General features: G+C 46.2%; 1 protein-coding gene across 4 annotated transcripts in view; it reads left to right on the top strand.

The window, feature by feature from the left end:
* The first annotated feature begins 884 nt into the window (after positions 1-884).
* LOC138795150 (vomeronasal type-2 receptor 26-like) overlaps positions 885-17,787 on the top strand; it is a 66,688-nt gene continuing 49,785 nt past the window's right edge. For 3 of the 4 annotated variants that reach the window (XM_069974132.1, XM_069974130.1, XM_069974133.1), the window contains exons 1-3: positions 1,156-1,783; positions 9,715-9,886; positions 17,448-17,508. Coding sequence is in view for 3 of the 4 variants with exons in the window: in XM_069974130.1 (XP_069830231.1) it covers positions 17,503-17,508 (6 nt within the window). In the remaining variant the exon portion in view is untranslated. Of the gene's footprint in view, positions 954-1,155; positions 1,784-9,714; positions 9,887-17,447; positions 17,509-17,787 lie in introns of those variants that run through there. The other variant, XM_069974131.1, reaches the window with a different exon arrangement.

Raw genomic sequence — 17,787 nt, 5'->3', positions numbered from 1 at the left:
GTGATTGCAGAAGAGGTTTCTTGCCATCAGTGACTAGTTAGCAGCTGAGGACCGTCCCCATGCCTTCATACTGTAGGTAGGATCTACAAAGTTCAATTTTGGGGCCATATAAGTAACGCTCATAGCTATTACTTATATGTCTGGAAACAGCACTCGGACCATAGCAATATATTTATAGCAATATAGATATAGCAATGTATTTATAGCTACAGGGGGATTTCTCAGCGATTGGTTCCCTTTAAAGTGAATTCAAGCTTCAATCTCATTAATATTAGATACAGAGCAGCATATATATATATATATATATATATATATTTATATATTGCAGTAATCGGCTATCCTGTTTCTGCCCACATGTATTTGGCACCAATTTGTATATGTTACTCTCCTCTTCATCAGCTAAGGTAGAGATACCTCAGCATTATAGATAATAGAGGAGGTAAGGGCAGCGCCAGATTGAGCTTCTTCTCTTATGGTAATTAGCATGCTACACTACTGAGCCCAGCAAAACAAACATATAGGTGCGGGAATGGTTCAAATGTAGTCGTGTTACTATGTTTGGACCAATAAAGTGATTTGTGTTGCTGCCATTGCATCGTGTATATATATATGCACCACCTTTAGTCATGCTGACATGTTGTGTGAACAGCCCTAATACAGGGCACATACTGTACTGTGGTTTCCCTACAGGAAAGTGATTAGAAGGGGAGGTGAAGGGGTTAAATCTAGAAGCAGTCCGAGGAAGCAGCAGCATGCAGGCCCGGTCAGGGGAGGTGGGGGCGTCCTTTCTCCCTCAGCTGTTACCAGAGGACAGAGCCCTGAGGTGATGGAGCTAGTTCCGGCTGCTGCAGGAGTCAGTGCTCTCCTCTGTCATGCTGTGGACCCTGTGCCTCCTCTTCCTCCTCTCCCGCCCCTCCCCCTCAGACAGCAGCGCAGAAGGGAGCAGACAACAGGTGATTGGGAGGGATCAAGACCTCACACTGAAGCGTTAGGCAGTCTGTAGGCTCAGTGCACTTCTCCCCAATCGGCTGCCATTATCACAGCTGATTTGGGAGAACTGCAGAGAGGCAGGAAGTGGCGAGGGAGGCCAGCGGGCCCCCTGTAGCTAAGGGCCTGGTCGCCATGGTGACCGTTGCGACCCCTATAGCTACGCCACTGCCTGAAGTATTGTTTGCGAATCAAGGAAAGGACCTGAGAACAGTTTCAGGGATTTAACCAGGTTGGAATCGCTCTGTTGCTTTGAAAGGTGGATCAAACGGACACCTCTAGTAGACGTCCAGAGTTCTTGGCCACAGTTGTGGTCAGAAAATCTCACACTAATGTGACACAATATTCCGTTTATTGGCAACGCGTTTCGGCCTGTCAATTGGGTCACAGGTCTTTTACAAGCATAAGGAAATGGTCACACCAGTGTCCTTGTAAAGGTTATGCCAGATTCCAAACAAATACAATGACAGATGACTTCCGGGTCAGTGACCCCGAGAGCCGAGAGGATCATAATTCAATATAAAGTGCACAAAGTGGTAATATGCGGTCACATATTGCACAAAACCAATACAGTGGCAATGGCTTACAATAAATAAATAAACATTACGCTGAAACGTGTCGGATGGACTTTTGATCCTCTTGAGACACCATAAAGATACCTTGTGACGTCACACAGATCTATCTTGGAACGCCGTAACTGGTTGTAGCTGTGCCGCCGGCTGGGGCGCGCTCCCAGTACGCACCACGGACATTGGAAAGCAATAGAAGAACCTGGACTGACACTACTACAAATACAGTAAGTGTAACCTGACATATCATTACAGAGCATTTACGTAGAACTGGATGTACGTATAGTCATTGGAGATTTAATTTGTACCAACGGCAGGGGACCCTTCTTTGCATTACACCCATAGCAGCATACTACCTACTGCCGCACTAGCGACATACAATGTATGTATTTACTGAATTGTAATATATAATATATACAGAACTCACAATCTGTTTATATGATATGTGCTGTTCGATCAAATCGATATAAACTTAGAGCAGGTAGGTGCCTTTTGTTATGTTCAGCCACCTTTTCTTCGACTTAAAAAAAAAAAAAATCCGACCCAGTCATACTGAGGACTGTAATATGCTAGGGGCCTAATACTGGGGTGTGTCATATGCTGGAGGGTCTGATACCGGGGTCTATAATATGCTGGGGGCCTGATACCGGGGTCTATAATATGCTGGGGGCCTGATACCGGGGTCTATAATATGCTGAGGGCATGATACTCGGGTCTATAATATACTGGGGGCCTGATACTGGAGTCTGTAATATCCTAGGTAACTGATACTGTGTCCTATAAAATAGTGGGGCCCTGATACTGGGGTGTGTAATATGCTGAGGGCCTGATACTGGGATCTGTCATATGCCAGGAGCCTGATTCTGGGGTCTGTCTATAATATGTGGGAGACCTGATACATGGGTTTTAAATATGGTGGGCTGTATATTTGGGTCTATAATATAATGGTGGATTGAAACTGAGGTCTGTAAAATGCTGGGGGTCTAATACAGGGGTGTGTATATGCTAGTGGTCCGGTACTAGGGGGTGTAATATGTTGGGGGCCTGGTACTAGGGTCTGTAGTATGCTTGGGGTCTGCCATTGGAACGGTTTATGATATACTGGGGGCCCGATACTGGTTTCTGTAATATGCTGGGGTCCACAATATGCTGGTGACCTGATACTGGGGTCTATATTATGTCGGAGACCTGATACTGAAATCTTCAACATACCGGGGTCCTAAAACTGAGGTCTGTAAAATGGTCTTGGTCTGACGCTGGGTTCTGTAATAGGCTGGGGACCTGAAACCGGGGTCTTTAATATGCTGGTGGTCTGATACTGGGGTCTGTAATAACCTAGGGGCTTGATACTGGGGTCTGTAATATGCTGGGTGCCTGATACTGGGATTTGTAATATGCTGGGGGACTGGCACTGGGTGTGTAATATGCTAGGGGTCTGAAATATGATGGGGGCTTGATTTTGGGGTTTGTAATATTGTAAGGGACTGATAATGGGGTGTGTAATATGCTGGGGTCTGACACTGGGGTATATAATATTCTGGGGGCCTGATTCTGGGGAGTGTAATATGTCGGAGGCCTGATACCGGGGTCTGTAATATGCAGGGGGTCTGAAAATAGCTCTATAATATATAGTGTGCCTGATGCAGGTTTCTGTACTAAGCTGGGGGTCTATAATATGCTGCGGGCCTGAATCTTGGGTCTATAACAAGATGGAGGCCTGATTCTGAGGTCTGTAACATGCCGAGGTCTTGATAATTGGGTATAATTGGGTAATTGATATTATAGGGGGACTGATAATGTGGTCTTTAGTATACTGGAGTCCTGATATGAGGTCTGTAATATGCTGGTGGTCTGATACTGGGGTCCAAAATATGCTGGAGGGTCTGATACTAAGGTCTATAATATGCTGGGGACCTGATACTGGAGTCTGTAATATGGTGGAGGACTGATACTGGGGTCTATATTATGCCAGAGACCTGATACTGGTATCTGTAATATAGTGTTTGTATAGTATCAGTGCCAGCAAGCAGCTTCAGAGCTCATGCCCTTCTTACTCTGCTTCTTGGCGGTGCCATAGAGACGGGTACAGGGAGAGTAAAGAGGATGATCTCTAAAGCTGCTTGCAGTGAAATAGTGATAACTCTGTTTGCAGGCAGTGGCACAGAAAAGGGTCCAGTGAGAGTGATCTTCTCTGTCCACATAACTGATTATCACTGACTATTCACTCCCTCTCTTAATTCTGTAAGTCAAAGCAAGCAAGCCACTGATACTGAAGTATATAATATGCAGGGGAATTGATACCGGGGTCCTGATTTTTGGGTCAATAATAAACTGAGGGCCTGATACTGGAGTCTTCAATGTGCTAGGGGCCTGTTAATGGGGATGGTAAGATACTGGAGAACTAATACTGGGGTTTTTAATATACTATAAGTCTATTAACCACCCATATTAGTAATTCCAAGGAAATTAGTTTTCACAAGATTTTTCGCAGATGCTTTCAGTGTATTTATTGTGCAGAAAACAGTTCAACAGACTATTAAAGAACCCGACGTTTCGGTGCCACATGCACCTTTGTCAAGGAGTCTGTACAATGAGTGCACAATGGAATCCGGTTGAATCCTTGTGGATGAGGATGTGTTGCTCTTTCTCAGCAGCGCTCAGCGTGGCTGGCGAAGTTGGATTGTGGCGTGGGGATGGTAAGATACTGGAGAACTAATACTGGGGTTTTTAATATACTGGGGTCCTGATCTGGGGTCCTGATACCAGGCTCTGTAATATGTTGATGGTCTGATACTGGGGTGTGTAGTATGCTGGGGACTGGATACTGCAATGTGTAATATACCGAGGGCCTGATACTGGGGTGTATAATATGTTAGGGACCTGCTACTGGGATGTGTAATATACTGGGGGCCTGATACTGGGATGTGTAATATAATGGGGGCCTGCTACAGAAATGTGTAATATACTAAGGGTCTGCAATATACTGGGATGGGTAATATACTGGGGGCCTGTAATATGCTGGGAGCCTGCTACTGGGATATGTAATATGCTTGGGACCTGATACTAGAATGTGTAATATACTGGGGGCCTGATACTGGCATGTGCAATATACTGGGGGCCTGTAAAATACTGGGGGCCTGCTACTGGGATGTATAATATACTAGGGACCTCATACTGGGGTCTGTAATATGCTGAGAGCCTTATACTGGTGTGTGTAATATACTGGAAGCCTGATACTGGGGTTTGTAATATGCTAGGGGTCTGATTCTGGGGGGTGTTATATGCTGGGGGCCTGAAACTGGGGGTAATATACTGGGGACCTCATACTGGGGTGTGTAATATGCTGGGGGCCTGATACTGGATTGTGTAGTATACTGGGGACCTCATACTGGGGTAATATGCTGGGGGTCTGATACTGGAATGTGTAATATACTGGGGGCCTGATACTGGGATGTGCAATATACTGGGGGCCTGATACTGGGATGTGTAATATACTAGGGGTTTGATACTGGAATGTGTAATATACTGGGGGCCTGATACTAGAATGTGTAATATACTGGGGGCCTGATACTGGGATGTGCAATATACTGGGGGCTTGCTACTGGGATCTGTAATATACTAGGGACCTCATACTGTGGTGTGAATTTTGCTGAGAGCCTGATAATGGAGTGTATAATATGCTGGGGGCCTGATACTGGGGTGTGTAATATGCTGGGGGCCTGCTACTGGGGTGTGTAATATGCTGGGGACCTGATATTGGGGGTTGTAATATGCTGAGAGCCTGATACTGGAGTGTATAATATTCTGGGGGCCTGAAACTGGGGTGTGTAATATGCTGGGGGCCTGATACTGGGGTGTGTAATATGCTGAGAGCCTTATACTGGTGTGTGTAATATACTGGAAGCCTGATACTGGGGTGTGTAATATGCTGGGGGTCTGATGCTGGGGGGTGTAATATGCTGGGGACCTGATATTGGGGGTTGTAATATGCTGAGAGCCTGATACTGGAGTGTATAATATTCTGGGGGCCTGAAACTGGGGTGTGTAATATGCTGGGGGCCTGATACTGGGGTGTGTAATATGCTGTGGGCCTGATACTGGGGGATGTAATATCCTGAGGGCCTGATACTGAGGGGTGTAAGATACTGGGGACCTCAAACTGGTATGTGTAAAATGCTGGGGGCCTAATACTGGAATGTGTTATATACTGGGGGCGTGATACCAGGGTGTGTAATATACTGGGGACCTCATACTGGGATGTGTAATATACTGGGGGCCTGATACTGGAATGTGTAATATACTGGAGGCATTATACTGGAATGTGAAATATACTGGGGACCTCATACTGGGATGTGTAATATACTCAGGGCATGTAACCGGGTTGTATAATATGCTGTGGCCTGATTATTATTATTATTGTTGTTCTGACCTTTTGGATTTTGTACCCTGACCTTGCCTTCTGGATTCTGATTTTGTACCTTCTATGCCCGGCTGTTGCTGACCTTGTTCCCTGACCGTTCTATATTGTGTTTGTTTGTCTTGTTTTATTTTTGTATTGCACTTATCTCAGTGTAAGGTTTGTCGACCAGTTGTCTGCAGTAATTCTTAGTACTGTTTGAGGCAAGTAGGTAGGGACAGCTGGGGAAGGTGCCAGACTAGGGCTGCACTCGTCTCTGTGTCTTTTCCCTTCCTGACATTATCACAGGCCTCAAAATTTATCACTGGTTACCAGGTGGAGGCATGAGTACCGATAACTCGGTTGCCGACCGCCTGGAGGTTTTAACCACCCAGCTGGAGGGTGTTGCAGGATTGGTGGCACATCAGGCAGGGAGGGTCACTCAGGCACACAGGTACCTCCAAGGAATTTGGAAAAATTTTTGTTACCTGTTACTTTGTATTGCAATGGGTTTTCAGTTGATGGTACCGCCATGGTGGACTCGGGGGCAGCCCTAAGTTTTGTTCAAACATCGGTGGCCCACTCGTTGGGTCTTAGAATGGCGCCATTATGTTATCCCTTTTCTGTAGCAGGCGCTGATTCTAACCTCTTAAAAACAGGATCAGTAAACTATCGCACCCCTGAAGTCACCATGCAGGTGGGTTGTCTTCATCAAAGGCAAATTTCTCTTTTTGTCTTAGAACATCTAGCAGCAGATATCAATTTAGGGTTACTATGGCTGCGTCAACACAATCCAGTGTTTGATTGGAGAACCACTGAACTGGTTAAGTGGGGAGATTCTTGTGGCTCTCATCTCTCTTCTGTAGTACCTATGGTATTTTCTGTTCAAGATTCATCTCAAATCCCAGAATTTATTTGTGATTATGTTGATGTTTTTAATGAATCTGTTGCTGATGCCCTTCCCCCGCACTGTTCATACGACTGCGCTATTGATCTCGCGTCTGGGGCCAGGTATCCCAAGGGCCGTATTTTGAACCTCCCCCCCCCCCCCCCCCCCGCACACAGAGAGAGTCAATGTGTGTCTACATTCAGGACAGCCTAAGAAAAGGACATATTAGACCCTCTGTATCTCCCATGGGTGCGGGTTCACTTTGTTAAAAAAAAGGATGGTGGGTTGCGTTCCTGTATCGACTACAGGGAGCTTTACCAAGATTACCATCAAAGACTTTCACCCACTTCCTCTGATCCCAGATCTGCTTAATCAGAGTGTGGGCGCTCGTTGGTTCTCCAAAATTGATCTACGGGGTGCATTCAACTTAATCCAGATCAGAGAGGGGGACGAATGGAAGACGGCGTTTAATACTCCCGAGGTACATTTTGAATACTTGGTTATGCCCTTCGGGTTAAGTAATGCTCCTGCCATCTTCCAGAGGTTTGTCAACGATATTTTTCAAGATTGTTTGGTCAGTATGTAGTGGTATACCTGGATGATATTTTCATATATTCACCTGATTGGAAATCTCACATGGAACACGTACGGGAAGTCAAGATTACGTAAAAACACTCTTTGTGCCAAAATGTCCAAATGTCTGTTTGGGGTACAGGAAATTGGATTCTTGGGGTATATCATTACCCCCGAGTCGGTTCAAATAGACCCCAAAAAAGTTACTGCGGTCCAGGAGTGGGCTAAACCTACCATTCTGAAAGAACTTCAGAGATTTCTTGTTTTTTATAACTTTTACAGAAAATTTATCAAGAACTTCTCTCTTATTAGTAAACCTCTTACCGATCTTACAAAGAAAGGTCTGAACTTAATTCCCTGGTCCCCGGAAGCAGAAGCTGCTTTTAATCAGCTTAAGAGTAGCTTCTCCTCAGCTCCTGTGTTGGTACACCCTGATTCGGAACTTCCGTTTGTCATTGAGGTTGATGGCTCCGAGTCAGGTGTCGGAGCAGTTTTATCCCAAGGCAGAGAACCATATACCAACATGCGTCTGGTGGCCTTCTTCTCCAGGAAATTCTCCAGTTCCGAACGTAATTATGATGTTGGTAATAGGAAACTGTTAGCCATTAAATGGGTCTATGAGGAATGGAGACATTTCCTGGAACGAGCTCGGCACCAGATCACTGTCCTCACAGACCACAAAAATCTGTTGTATCTGGACAAGGCCAAAAGGCCAAACCCCCGACAAGCCCGGTGGGCACTTTTTTTTACCCGAATCGATATTGCGGTTACATATCGCCCGGGGAATAGAAATGTCAAAGCCAACGCCTTGTCCACAAGTTTTGGTGATAGTAGAATGATTGAGGAGAAACCTGAGACCATTTTAACCCCTGGTACAGTTCTTGCTAGCATGACAGTGGATCTTTGCAATGCTATCCTGAACTCTCAGGGCAGTGCACCACCGCATGTCCCTCCCAGTAAATTGTTTGTACCTCTAAATTTAAGACTGGAGGTACTAAAGGAGGTTCATGCATCCAGTCTAGCAGGTCATCCGGGGATTGCCGGTACAATTAGTTTCCAGGTTTTGGAAAGCATTTTGTGAGCTTTTAAGAACTTCTTTGTCATATTCGGCGGTATTCCATCCTGAGACTAATGGTCAGACAGAAAGTACTAACCATTCGGTCATCCAATGTTTAAGGTGTTATGTGTCTGATAATCAGACTAAATGGTCAGAATACCTACCGATGGCAGAGTCTGAGAATGATGCAGATGACGTCCTTCACAACAAGCAGAGGAGGTTGCTGGGGGTGCGCCGACGGCGTCCTTAGCAGCCGCCCTGCACGTTTGGATCTCGGGCCGTGCTCTGACATTACCACGCTCTGCTGTTGAGCAGGACTGGTTGCCGGGGCCCGCCCATAGCGTCCCCGGCAGCCAGCCTACTGTGTTTAATTTTTTCTTTTGTGTATTGCCGCGGCCGGGGCCTCACCACCCCCGGTCGATCGGTTTCAGGTGTACCGTTGATGGTGACTGACAGCTGACCTAGCCAGTTAACTGTCAGCACCTAGGTTCCTGTTTACTATAAATCTCAGCCCCTGGTCTCATTCCAGTGCCTGTGATAGCGCCTTGTGCCTTGACCTAGAATTCTCCTGACTTACTATTATTGTTGTTCTGACCTTTTGGATTTTGTACCCTGACCTTGCCTTCTGGATTCTGATTTTGTACCTTCTATGCCCGGCTGTTGCTGACCTTGTTCCCTGAACATTCTATATTGTGTTTGTTTGTCTTGTTTTGTTTTTGTATTGCACTTATCTCAGTGTAAGGTTTGTCGACCAGTTGTCCGCAGTAATTCTTAGTACTGTTTGTGGCAAGTAGGAAGGGACAGCTGGGACGGGTGCCAGACTAGAGCTGCACTTGTCTCTGTGTCTTTTTCCTTCCTGACATCTATACTATCTTTATAGCTTTATGCCTTACTTTCAGTTGCTTTATTATATACTGTATGCATTATAGATGGTGAGATTATATTCTATGTGCCTTACGACTAGTATATCAGGCATTGTTATTATAGTATGTGTGATATTGACCTTACACTTCCCCCACAATAATACAGTATACATGGCTGGTTTGGGTAATATAGTAGTGCCATGGCTGAGTATGGGTATAGCTAGGATACATTCTTTCCTTCTTATTCCTGTTACAGATTTGATCATTGTCTCCTCCCCCGGTGGGAATATCTCGCGCTCCATATATAAGTCATGGCTCTCGGCAGCACATAATGATCGGGTTTGGAATCCTATAATTTTATATTCTCTCTTTAACTACAGGAATAAAGAGACAGAAACAAGGTAGAAAACCTCCTGGGGATTCCTGAGCGAGGAAAACATCGGCTTTTATAAACAGAGGCGGAATCCTATTGTCTGATAGAGCAGCGCAGGTGGCGGGAAACTGCGGCCGCCGCCATGTGTCCCACCGAAGACTGAACTCTACAGGGAGAAGGTGAGTGACTGAGGCTTTGTGTGCAGATATAGATCCATCCAGCTGCAGGATGAGGAATCCTTCCTGGGCTCACATGATAATCCACATCTGATTACACAAATACAGGGAGATCATATATCCTCCACTGCCGCTGCCCTGAGGGGACTCCTAACCTGACACCTCAAGGCTGCAAAGACAATTCCATATCCAGTCTCTCCTGCAGCCGCCACACTACATAGAATACACACTGCTGTCTCCCTTATACAGCACAAATACACCAATGTATTATAGACGTCTGTAATAACAGAAAGGGTTTACTCTGTCCCTGTATGACTTCAGTCTTAGGATATATATATATACCAGGCAGGTTTACACTCACTTACTGTAGATTTACCTACCACATCTGCTGGAAGATTTCTACAAGCATCTACTACTTTTTTAGAGGAAAAAATTATCATAATCGTCATGATCTTCCCCCTATAACCTCACATTGTCTCCTCCTCTTCTTCTTGTGTTCAGTTTCTTATTAAAAACATTTCCCTCCTGAACCTTCTTCCTCCTGTAACATATATAAAGGTTTCCATCATGTCCCTCCTTTCCCTTCTTCCTCCTGTAACATATATAAAGGTTTCCATCATGTCCCCCCTTTCCCTTCTTCCTCCTATAACATATATAAAGGTTTCCATCATGTCCCCCCTTTCCCTTCTTCCTCCTGTAACATATATAAAGGTTTCCATCATGTCCCCTTTCCCTTCTTCCTCCTGTAACATATATAAAGGTTTCCATCATGTCCTCCCTTTCCCTTCTTCCTCCTGTAACATATATAAAGGTTTCCATTGTGTCCTCCCTTTCCCTTCTTCCCCCTGTAACATATATAAAGGTTTCCATCATGTCCCTCCTTTCCCTTCTTCCTCCTGTAACATATATAAAGGTTTCCATCATGTCCCTCCTTTCCCTTCTTCCTCCTGTAAATATATAAAGGTTTCCATCATGTCCTCCCTTTCCCTTCTTCCTCCTGTAAATATATAAAGGTTTCCATCATGTCCTCCCTTTCCCTTCTTCCCCCTGTAACATATATAAAGGTTTCCATCATGTCCCTCCTTTCCCTTCTTCCTCCTGTAACATATATAAAGGTTTCCATCATGTCCTCCCTTTCCCTTCTTCCTCCTGTAACATATATAAAGGTTTCCATCATGTCCTCCCTTTCCCTTCTTCCCTCCTGTAACATATATAAAGGTTTCCATCATATCCCCCCTTTTCCCTTCTTCCTCCTGTAACATATATAAAGGTTTCCATCATGTCCTCCCTTTCCCTTCTTCCTCCTGTAACATATATCAAGGTTTTCATCACGTCCTCCCTTTCCCATCTTCCTCCTGTAACATATATAAAGGTTTCCATCATGTCCCTCCTTTCCCTTCTTCCTCTTCTAACATATATAAAGGTTTCCATCATGTCCTCCCTTTCCTTTCCTCCTCCTGTAACATATATAAAGGTTTCCATCATGTCTCCCCTTTCCCTTCTTCCTCCTCTAACATATATAAAGGTTTCCATCATGTCCTCCCTTTCCCTTCTTCCTCCTCTAACATATATAAAGGTTTCCATCATGTCCTCCCTTTCCCTTCTTCCTCTTCTAACATATATAAAGGTTTCCATCATGTCCTCCCTTTCCCTTCTTCCTCCTGTAACATATATAAAGGTTTCCATCCAGGGCCGGCTCCAGGTTTTTGTGGGCCCTTGGGCGAGAGAGCCTCAGCGGGCCCCTTTGTATAGCACACCTCGGGGCACACCTACCACATAAAGTTTGACAAAATACTGAAAAAAAAAACATAATCCAATAACTCACAGGTGACATCTTCTTTCATCTGAGGCGATCACTCTCCTTTTCCTCTCCATCTTGCCCAGACCTCCATGATGATATCTTCAAGCTACAATTCATCTCTTCGGGACCTGTCAGACAATCATATTAGGCTCCGCACATTTTCCATAGTAATGTCCCCTGCTCTGCCCCCATAGTAATATCCCCTGCTCGGCCCCCATAGTAATGTCCCCTGCTCTGTCCCCATAGTAATGTCCCCTGCCCCCATAGTAATGCCCCCTGCTCTGTCCCCATTGTAATGTCCCCTGCCCCCATAGTAATGTCCCCTGCCCCCATAGTAATGTCCCCTGCTCCCCATAGTAATGTCCCCTGCTCTGTCCCCATAGTAATGTCCCCTGCTCTGCCCCCATAGTAATGTCCCCTGCTCTGTCCCCATAGTAATGTCCCCTGCCCCCATAGTAATGCCCCCTGCTCTGTCCCCATTGTAATGTCCCCTGCCCCCATAGTAATGTCCCCTGCCCCCATAGTAATGTCCCCTGCTCCCCATAGTAATGTCCCCTGCTCTGTCCCCATAGTAATGTCCCCTGCTCTGTCCCCATAGTAATGTCCCCTGCTCTGTCCCCATAGTAATGTCCCCTACCCCCATAGTAATGTCCCCTGCTCTGTCCCCATAGTAATGTCCCCTGCCCCCATAGTAATGTCCCCTGCTCCCATAGTAATGTCCCCTGCTCCCCATAGTAATGTCCCCTGCCCCCATGGTAATGTCCCCTGCCCCCATAGTAATGTCCCCTGCTCCCCATAGTAATGTCCCCTGCCCCCATAGTAATGTCCCCTGCTCCCCATAGTAATGTCCCCTGCTCCCCATAGCAATGTCCCCTGCCCCCATAGTAATGTCATCTGCCCCCATAGTAATGTCCCCTGCTCTGTCCCCATAGTAATGTCCCCTGCTCTGTCCCCATAGTAATGTCCCCTGCTCTGCCCCCATAGTAATGTCCCCTGCTCCCTATAGTAATGTCCCCTGCTCCCCATAGTAATGTCCTCTGCCCCCATAGTAATGTCCACTGCTCCCCATAGTAATGTCCCCTGCTCCCCATAGTAATGTCCCCTGCCCCCATAGTAATGTCCCCTGTCCCCATAGTAATGTCCTCTGCCCCCATAGTAATGTCCCCTGCCCCATAGTAATGTCCCCTGCCCCCATAGTAATATCCCCTGCTCCCCATAGTAATGTCCCCTGCCCCCATAGTAATGTCCCCTGCTCCCCATAGTAATGTCCCCTGCCCCCTATAGTAATGTCCCCTGCCCCCATAGTAATGTCCCCTGCTCCCCATAGTAATGTCCTCTGCCCCCATAGTAATGTCCTCTGCCCCCATAGTAATGTCCCCTGCTCCCCATAGTAATGTCCCCTGCCCCCTATAGTAATGTCCCCTGCCCCCATAGTAATGTCCCCTGCTCCCCATAGTAATGTCCCCTGCCCCCATAGTAATGTCCCCTGCCCCCATAGTAATATCCCCTGCTCCCCATAGTAATGTCCCCTGCCCCCATAGTAATGTCCCCTGCTCCCCATAGTAATGTCCCCTGCCCCCTATAGTAATGTCCCCTGCCCCCATAGTAATGTCCCCTGCCCCCATAGTAATGTCCCCTGCCCCCATAGTAATGTCCCCTGCTCCCCATAGTAATGTCCCCTGCCCCCTATAGTAATGTCCCCTGCCCCCATAGTAATGTCCCCTGCCCCATAGTAATGTCCCCTGCCCCCTATAGTAATGTCCCCTGCCCCATAGTAATGTCCCCTGCCCCCTATAGTAATGTCCCCTGCCCCCATAGTAATGTCCCCTGCTCCCATAGTAATGTCCCCTGCTCCCCATAGTAATGTCCCCTGCTCCCCATAGTAATGTCCCCTGTCCCTATAATAATGTCCCCTGCTCTGTCCCCATAGTAATGTCCCCTGCTCTGTCCCCATAGTAATGTCCCCTGCTCTGTCCCCATAGTAATGTCCCCTGCTCCCCATAGTAATGTCCCCTGCCCCCTATAGTAATGTCCCCTGCTCTGTCCCCATAGTAATGTCTCCTGCCCCCATAGTAATGTCCCCTGCTCCCCATAGTAATGTCCCCTGCTCCCATAGTAATGTCCCCTGCCCCCATAGTAATGTCCCCTGCCCCCATAGTAATGTCCCCTGCTCCCATAGTAATGTCCCCTGCCCCCATAGTAATGTCCCCTGCTCCCATAGTAATGTCCCCTGCTCTGTCCCCATAGTAATGTCTCCTGCCCCCATAGTAATGTCCCCTGCTCCCCATAGTAATGTCCCCTGCCCCCATAGTAATGTCTCCTGCCCCCATAGTAATGTCCCCTGCCCCCATAGTAATGTCCCCTGCTCCCATAGTAATGTCCCCTGCCCCCATAGTAATGTCCCCTGCCCCCATAGTAATGTCCCCTGCTCCCCATAGTAATGTCCCCTGCCCCCTATAGTAATGTCCCCTGCCCCCATAGTAATGTCCCCTGCTCTCCCTCAACACAAGAAAATAAAAAAATAAAATCATACTCACTAATCCAGGCGGGGGACAGGTCCTCTTCTCGCTTGTATGCGCCTTGTGGATCCACCAGCAGGCGCCATGTCGTCATCGCTCTGCGCCTGTTGGTGAGATCGGATCCACGAAGGGATGAGACTAGATTGGAGGTGCTAGAAGGAGATCGTCTCCCTGGAGTCTGTATTCTAACTTGTTCACCATGGAGAAGGCTAGAATGGAGTTACAATAAGGAGGCATTACATGAGGTATACCGGGGGGAACTACAACTCCCAGCGTGTCCAGCCTGTTATTATGGGAGATCAGAGGACATTACAGGAGCAGGTATAAGAGGAGGACTATAACTCCCAGCATGTTCAGCTTGTTATTATGGGAGATCAGAGGACATCACAGGAGCAGGTATAAGAGGAGAACTACAACTCCCAGCATGGACAGCCTGTTATTATGGGAGATCAGAGAGCATTACAGGAGGAGATATAAGAGAAGGACTACAACTCACAGCATACAGAGGGAAGGTATTAGTGAGCCCCATCCCCTCATGTCACATGACAATGATCACAGGTCCTTCATCCATTTGCATCCTCTCCCGTTCTCAGCCCCGCCCCCCTTATGACATCACCACAGGTCCTTCCCCATTGCTCGGCAGCAAACACAGCAGGTCCTTCTAGCAACCCGGAGGTTGGTGATGAGGCGGGCGTCTGGCTCACTGCTCAGGCAAGTGTCGGGGGCCCCCTGAGCGGCCGTGGGCCCCGACACTTGCCCGAGTATGCCGGGTGCTAACGCCGGCCCTGTTTCCATCATGTCCCCCCTTTCCCTTCTTCCCCCCTGTAACATATATAAAGGTTTCCATCATGTCCCCCTTTCCCTTCTTCCTCCTGTAACATATATAAAGGTTTCCATCATGTCCTCCCTTTCCCTTCTTCCTCCTGTAACATATATAAAGTTTCCATCATGTCCTCCCTTTCCCTTCTTCCTCCTGTAACATATATAAAGGTTTCCATCATGTCCTCCCTTTCCCTTCTTCCTCCTGTAACATATATAAAGGTTTCCATCATGTCCTCCCTTTCCCTTCTTCCTCCTCTAACATATATAAAGGTTTCCATCATGTCCTCCCTTTCCCTTCTTCCCCCTGTAACATATATAAAGGTTTCCATCATGTCCTCCCTTTCCCTTCTTCCTCCTGTAACATATCTAAAGGTTTCCATCATGTCCTCCCTTTCCCTTCTTCCTCCTGTAACATATATAAAGGTTTCCATCATGTCCTCCCTTTCCCTTCTTCCTCCTGTAACATATATAAAGGTTTCCATCATGTCCCCCTTTCCCTTCTTCCTCCTGTAACATATATAAAGGTTTCCATCATGTCCTCCCTTTCCCTTCTTCCTCCTGTAACATATATAAAGGTTTCCATCATGTCCCCCTTTCCCTTCTTCCTCCTGTAACATATATAAAGGTTTCCATCATGTCCCCCCTTTCCCTTCTTCCTCCTGTAACATATATAAAGATTTCCATCATGTCCCCCCTTTCCCTTCTTCCTCCTGTAACATATATAAAGGTTTCCATCATGTCCTCCCTTTCCCTTCTTCCTCCTGTAACATATATAAAGGTTTCCATCATGTCCTCCCTTTCCCTTCTTCCTCCTGTAACATATATAAAGGTTTCCATCATGTCCTCCTTTTCCCTTCTTCCTCCTGTAACATATATAAAGGTTTCCATCATGTCCTCCGTTTCCCTTCTTCCTCCTCTAACATATATAAAGGTTTCCATCATGTCCTCCCTTTCCCTTCTTCCCCCTGTAACATATATAAAGGTTTCCATCATGTCCTCCCTTTCCCTTCTTCCTCCTGTAACATATCTAAAGGTTTCCATCATGTCCTCCCTTTCCCTTCTTCCTCCTGTAACATATATAAAGGTTCCTATCATGTCCTCCCTTTTCCTTCTTCCTCCTGTAACATATATAAAGGTTTCCATCATGTCCTCCTTTCCCTTCTTCCTCCTGTAACATATATCAAGGTTTCCATCAAGTCCTCCCTTTCCCTTCTTCCTCCTGTAACATATATAAAGGTTTCCATCATGTCCCCCATTTCCCTTCTTTCTTGTGTAACATATATAAAGGTTTCCATCAAGTCCTCCCTTTCCCTTCTTCCTCCTGTAACATATATAAAGGTTTCCATCATGTCCTCCCTTTCCCTTCTTCCTCCTGTAACATATATATAGATTTCCATCATGTCCTCCCTTTCCCTTCTTCCTCCTGTAACATATAAAAAGGTTTCCATCATGTCCTCCCTTTCCCTTCTTCCTCCTGTAACATATATAAAGGTTTCCATCATGTCCTCCCTTTCCCTTCTTCCTCCTGTAACATATCTAAAGGTTTCCATCATGTCCTTCCTTCCTATCCTTCCCTACCAACCCTTCTCCTATGTCACTATCCTTCCCTACCAACCCTTCTCCTATGTCACTATCCTTACCTACCAACCCTTCTCCTATATCACTATCCTTACCTACCAACCCTTCTCCTATGTCACTATCCTTACCTACCAACCTTCTCCTATGTCACTATCCTTACCTACCAACCCTTCTCCTATGTCACTATCCTTACCTACCAACCTTCTCCTATGTCACTATCCTTACCTACCAACCCTTCTCCTGTCACTATCCTTACCTACCAACCCTTCTCCTATATCACTATCCTTACCTACCAACCTTCTCCTATGTCACTATCCTTACATACCAACCCTTCTCCTATGTCACTATCCTTACCTACCAAACCTTCTCCTATGTCACTATCCTTACCTACCAACCCTTCTCCTATGTCACTATCCTTACCCACCAACCCTTCTTTGTCACTATCCTTACCTACCAACCCTTCTCCTATGTCACTATCCTTACCTACCAACCCTTCTCCTATGTCACTATCCTTACCCACCAACCCTTCTTTGTCACTATCCTTACCTACCAACCCTTCTCCTATGTCACTATCCTTACCTACCAACCCTTCTCCTATGTCACTATCCTTACCCACCAACCCTTCTTTGTCACTATCCTTACCTACCAACCTTCCCCTATATCACTATCCTTACCTTCCAACCCTTCTCCTATGTCACTTACACACATATTATAGAGAACAGGACCCAGAACAGACCCTTGTGGCCACCACTTGTAGCAGATTCTCCTCAGCCTACACATTATGTAGTCACATGATGTATAATAAACTTGAATTTCTGACATTTTACACTTCTTCATTTTTCAGCTTCTGTACATCAAAATAAATCATCCACACCACAGATTCCTTTTCATACACGAGGATGATGGTAAGCCGCGGAGTGGTGGGTGGGATGGTAGATGAGGAATTGCACTAGAGCCCTCTATTGTGTGTGTGTGTGTGTGTGTGTGTGTGTGTATATATATATTTATTAAAATCCAAATCCACTATTAAACCAAAGCAAATTTTCCCATAAGAAATCACTGTTCTGCAGACAATTGTCTCCACCCCCAAAATATACTGATTATTATTCTTAATAACATGTAGAAGAGGTGAAACAATGAGAAACAGCTGAATCTGTTATATTATAAATTACTGTACAGCAGGG

The sequence above is a fragment of the Dendropsophus ebraccatus genome, chromosome 6, assembly GCF_027789765.1.
Source record: "Dendropsophus ebraccatus isolate aDenEbr1 chromosome 6, aDenEbr1.pat, whole genome shotgun sequence".
NCBI classification, from domain to species: domain Eukaryota; kingdom Metazoa; phylum Chordata; class Amphibia; order Anura; family Hylidae; genus Dendropsophus; species Dendropsophus ebraccatus.
This window is presented reverse-complemented; position numbering and strand designations above follow the sequence as displayed.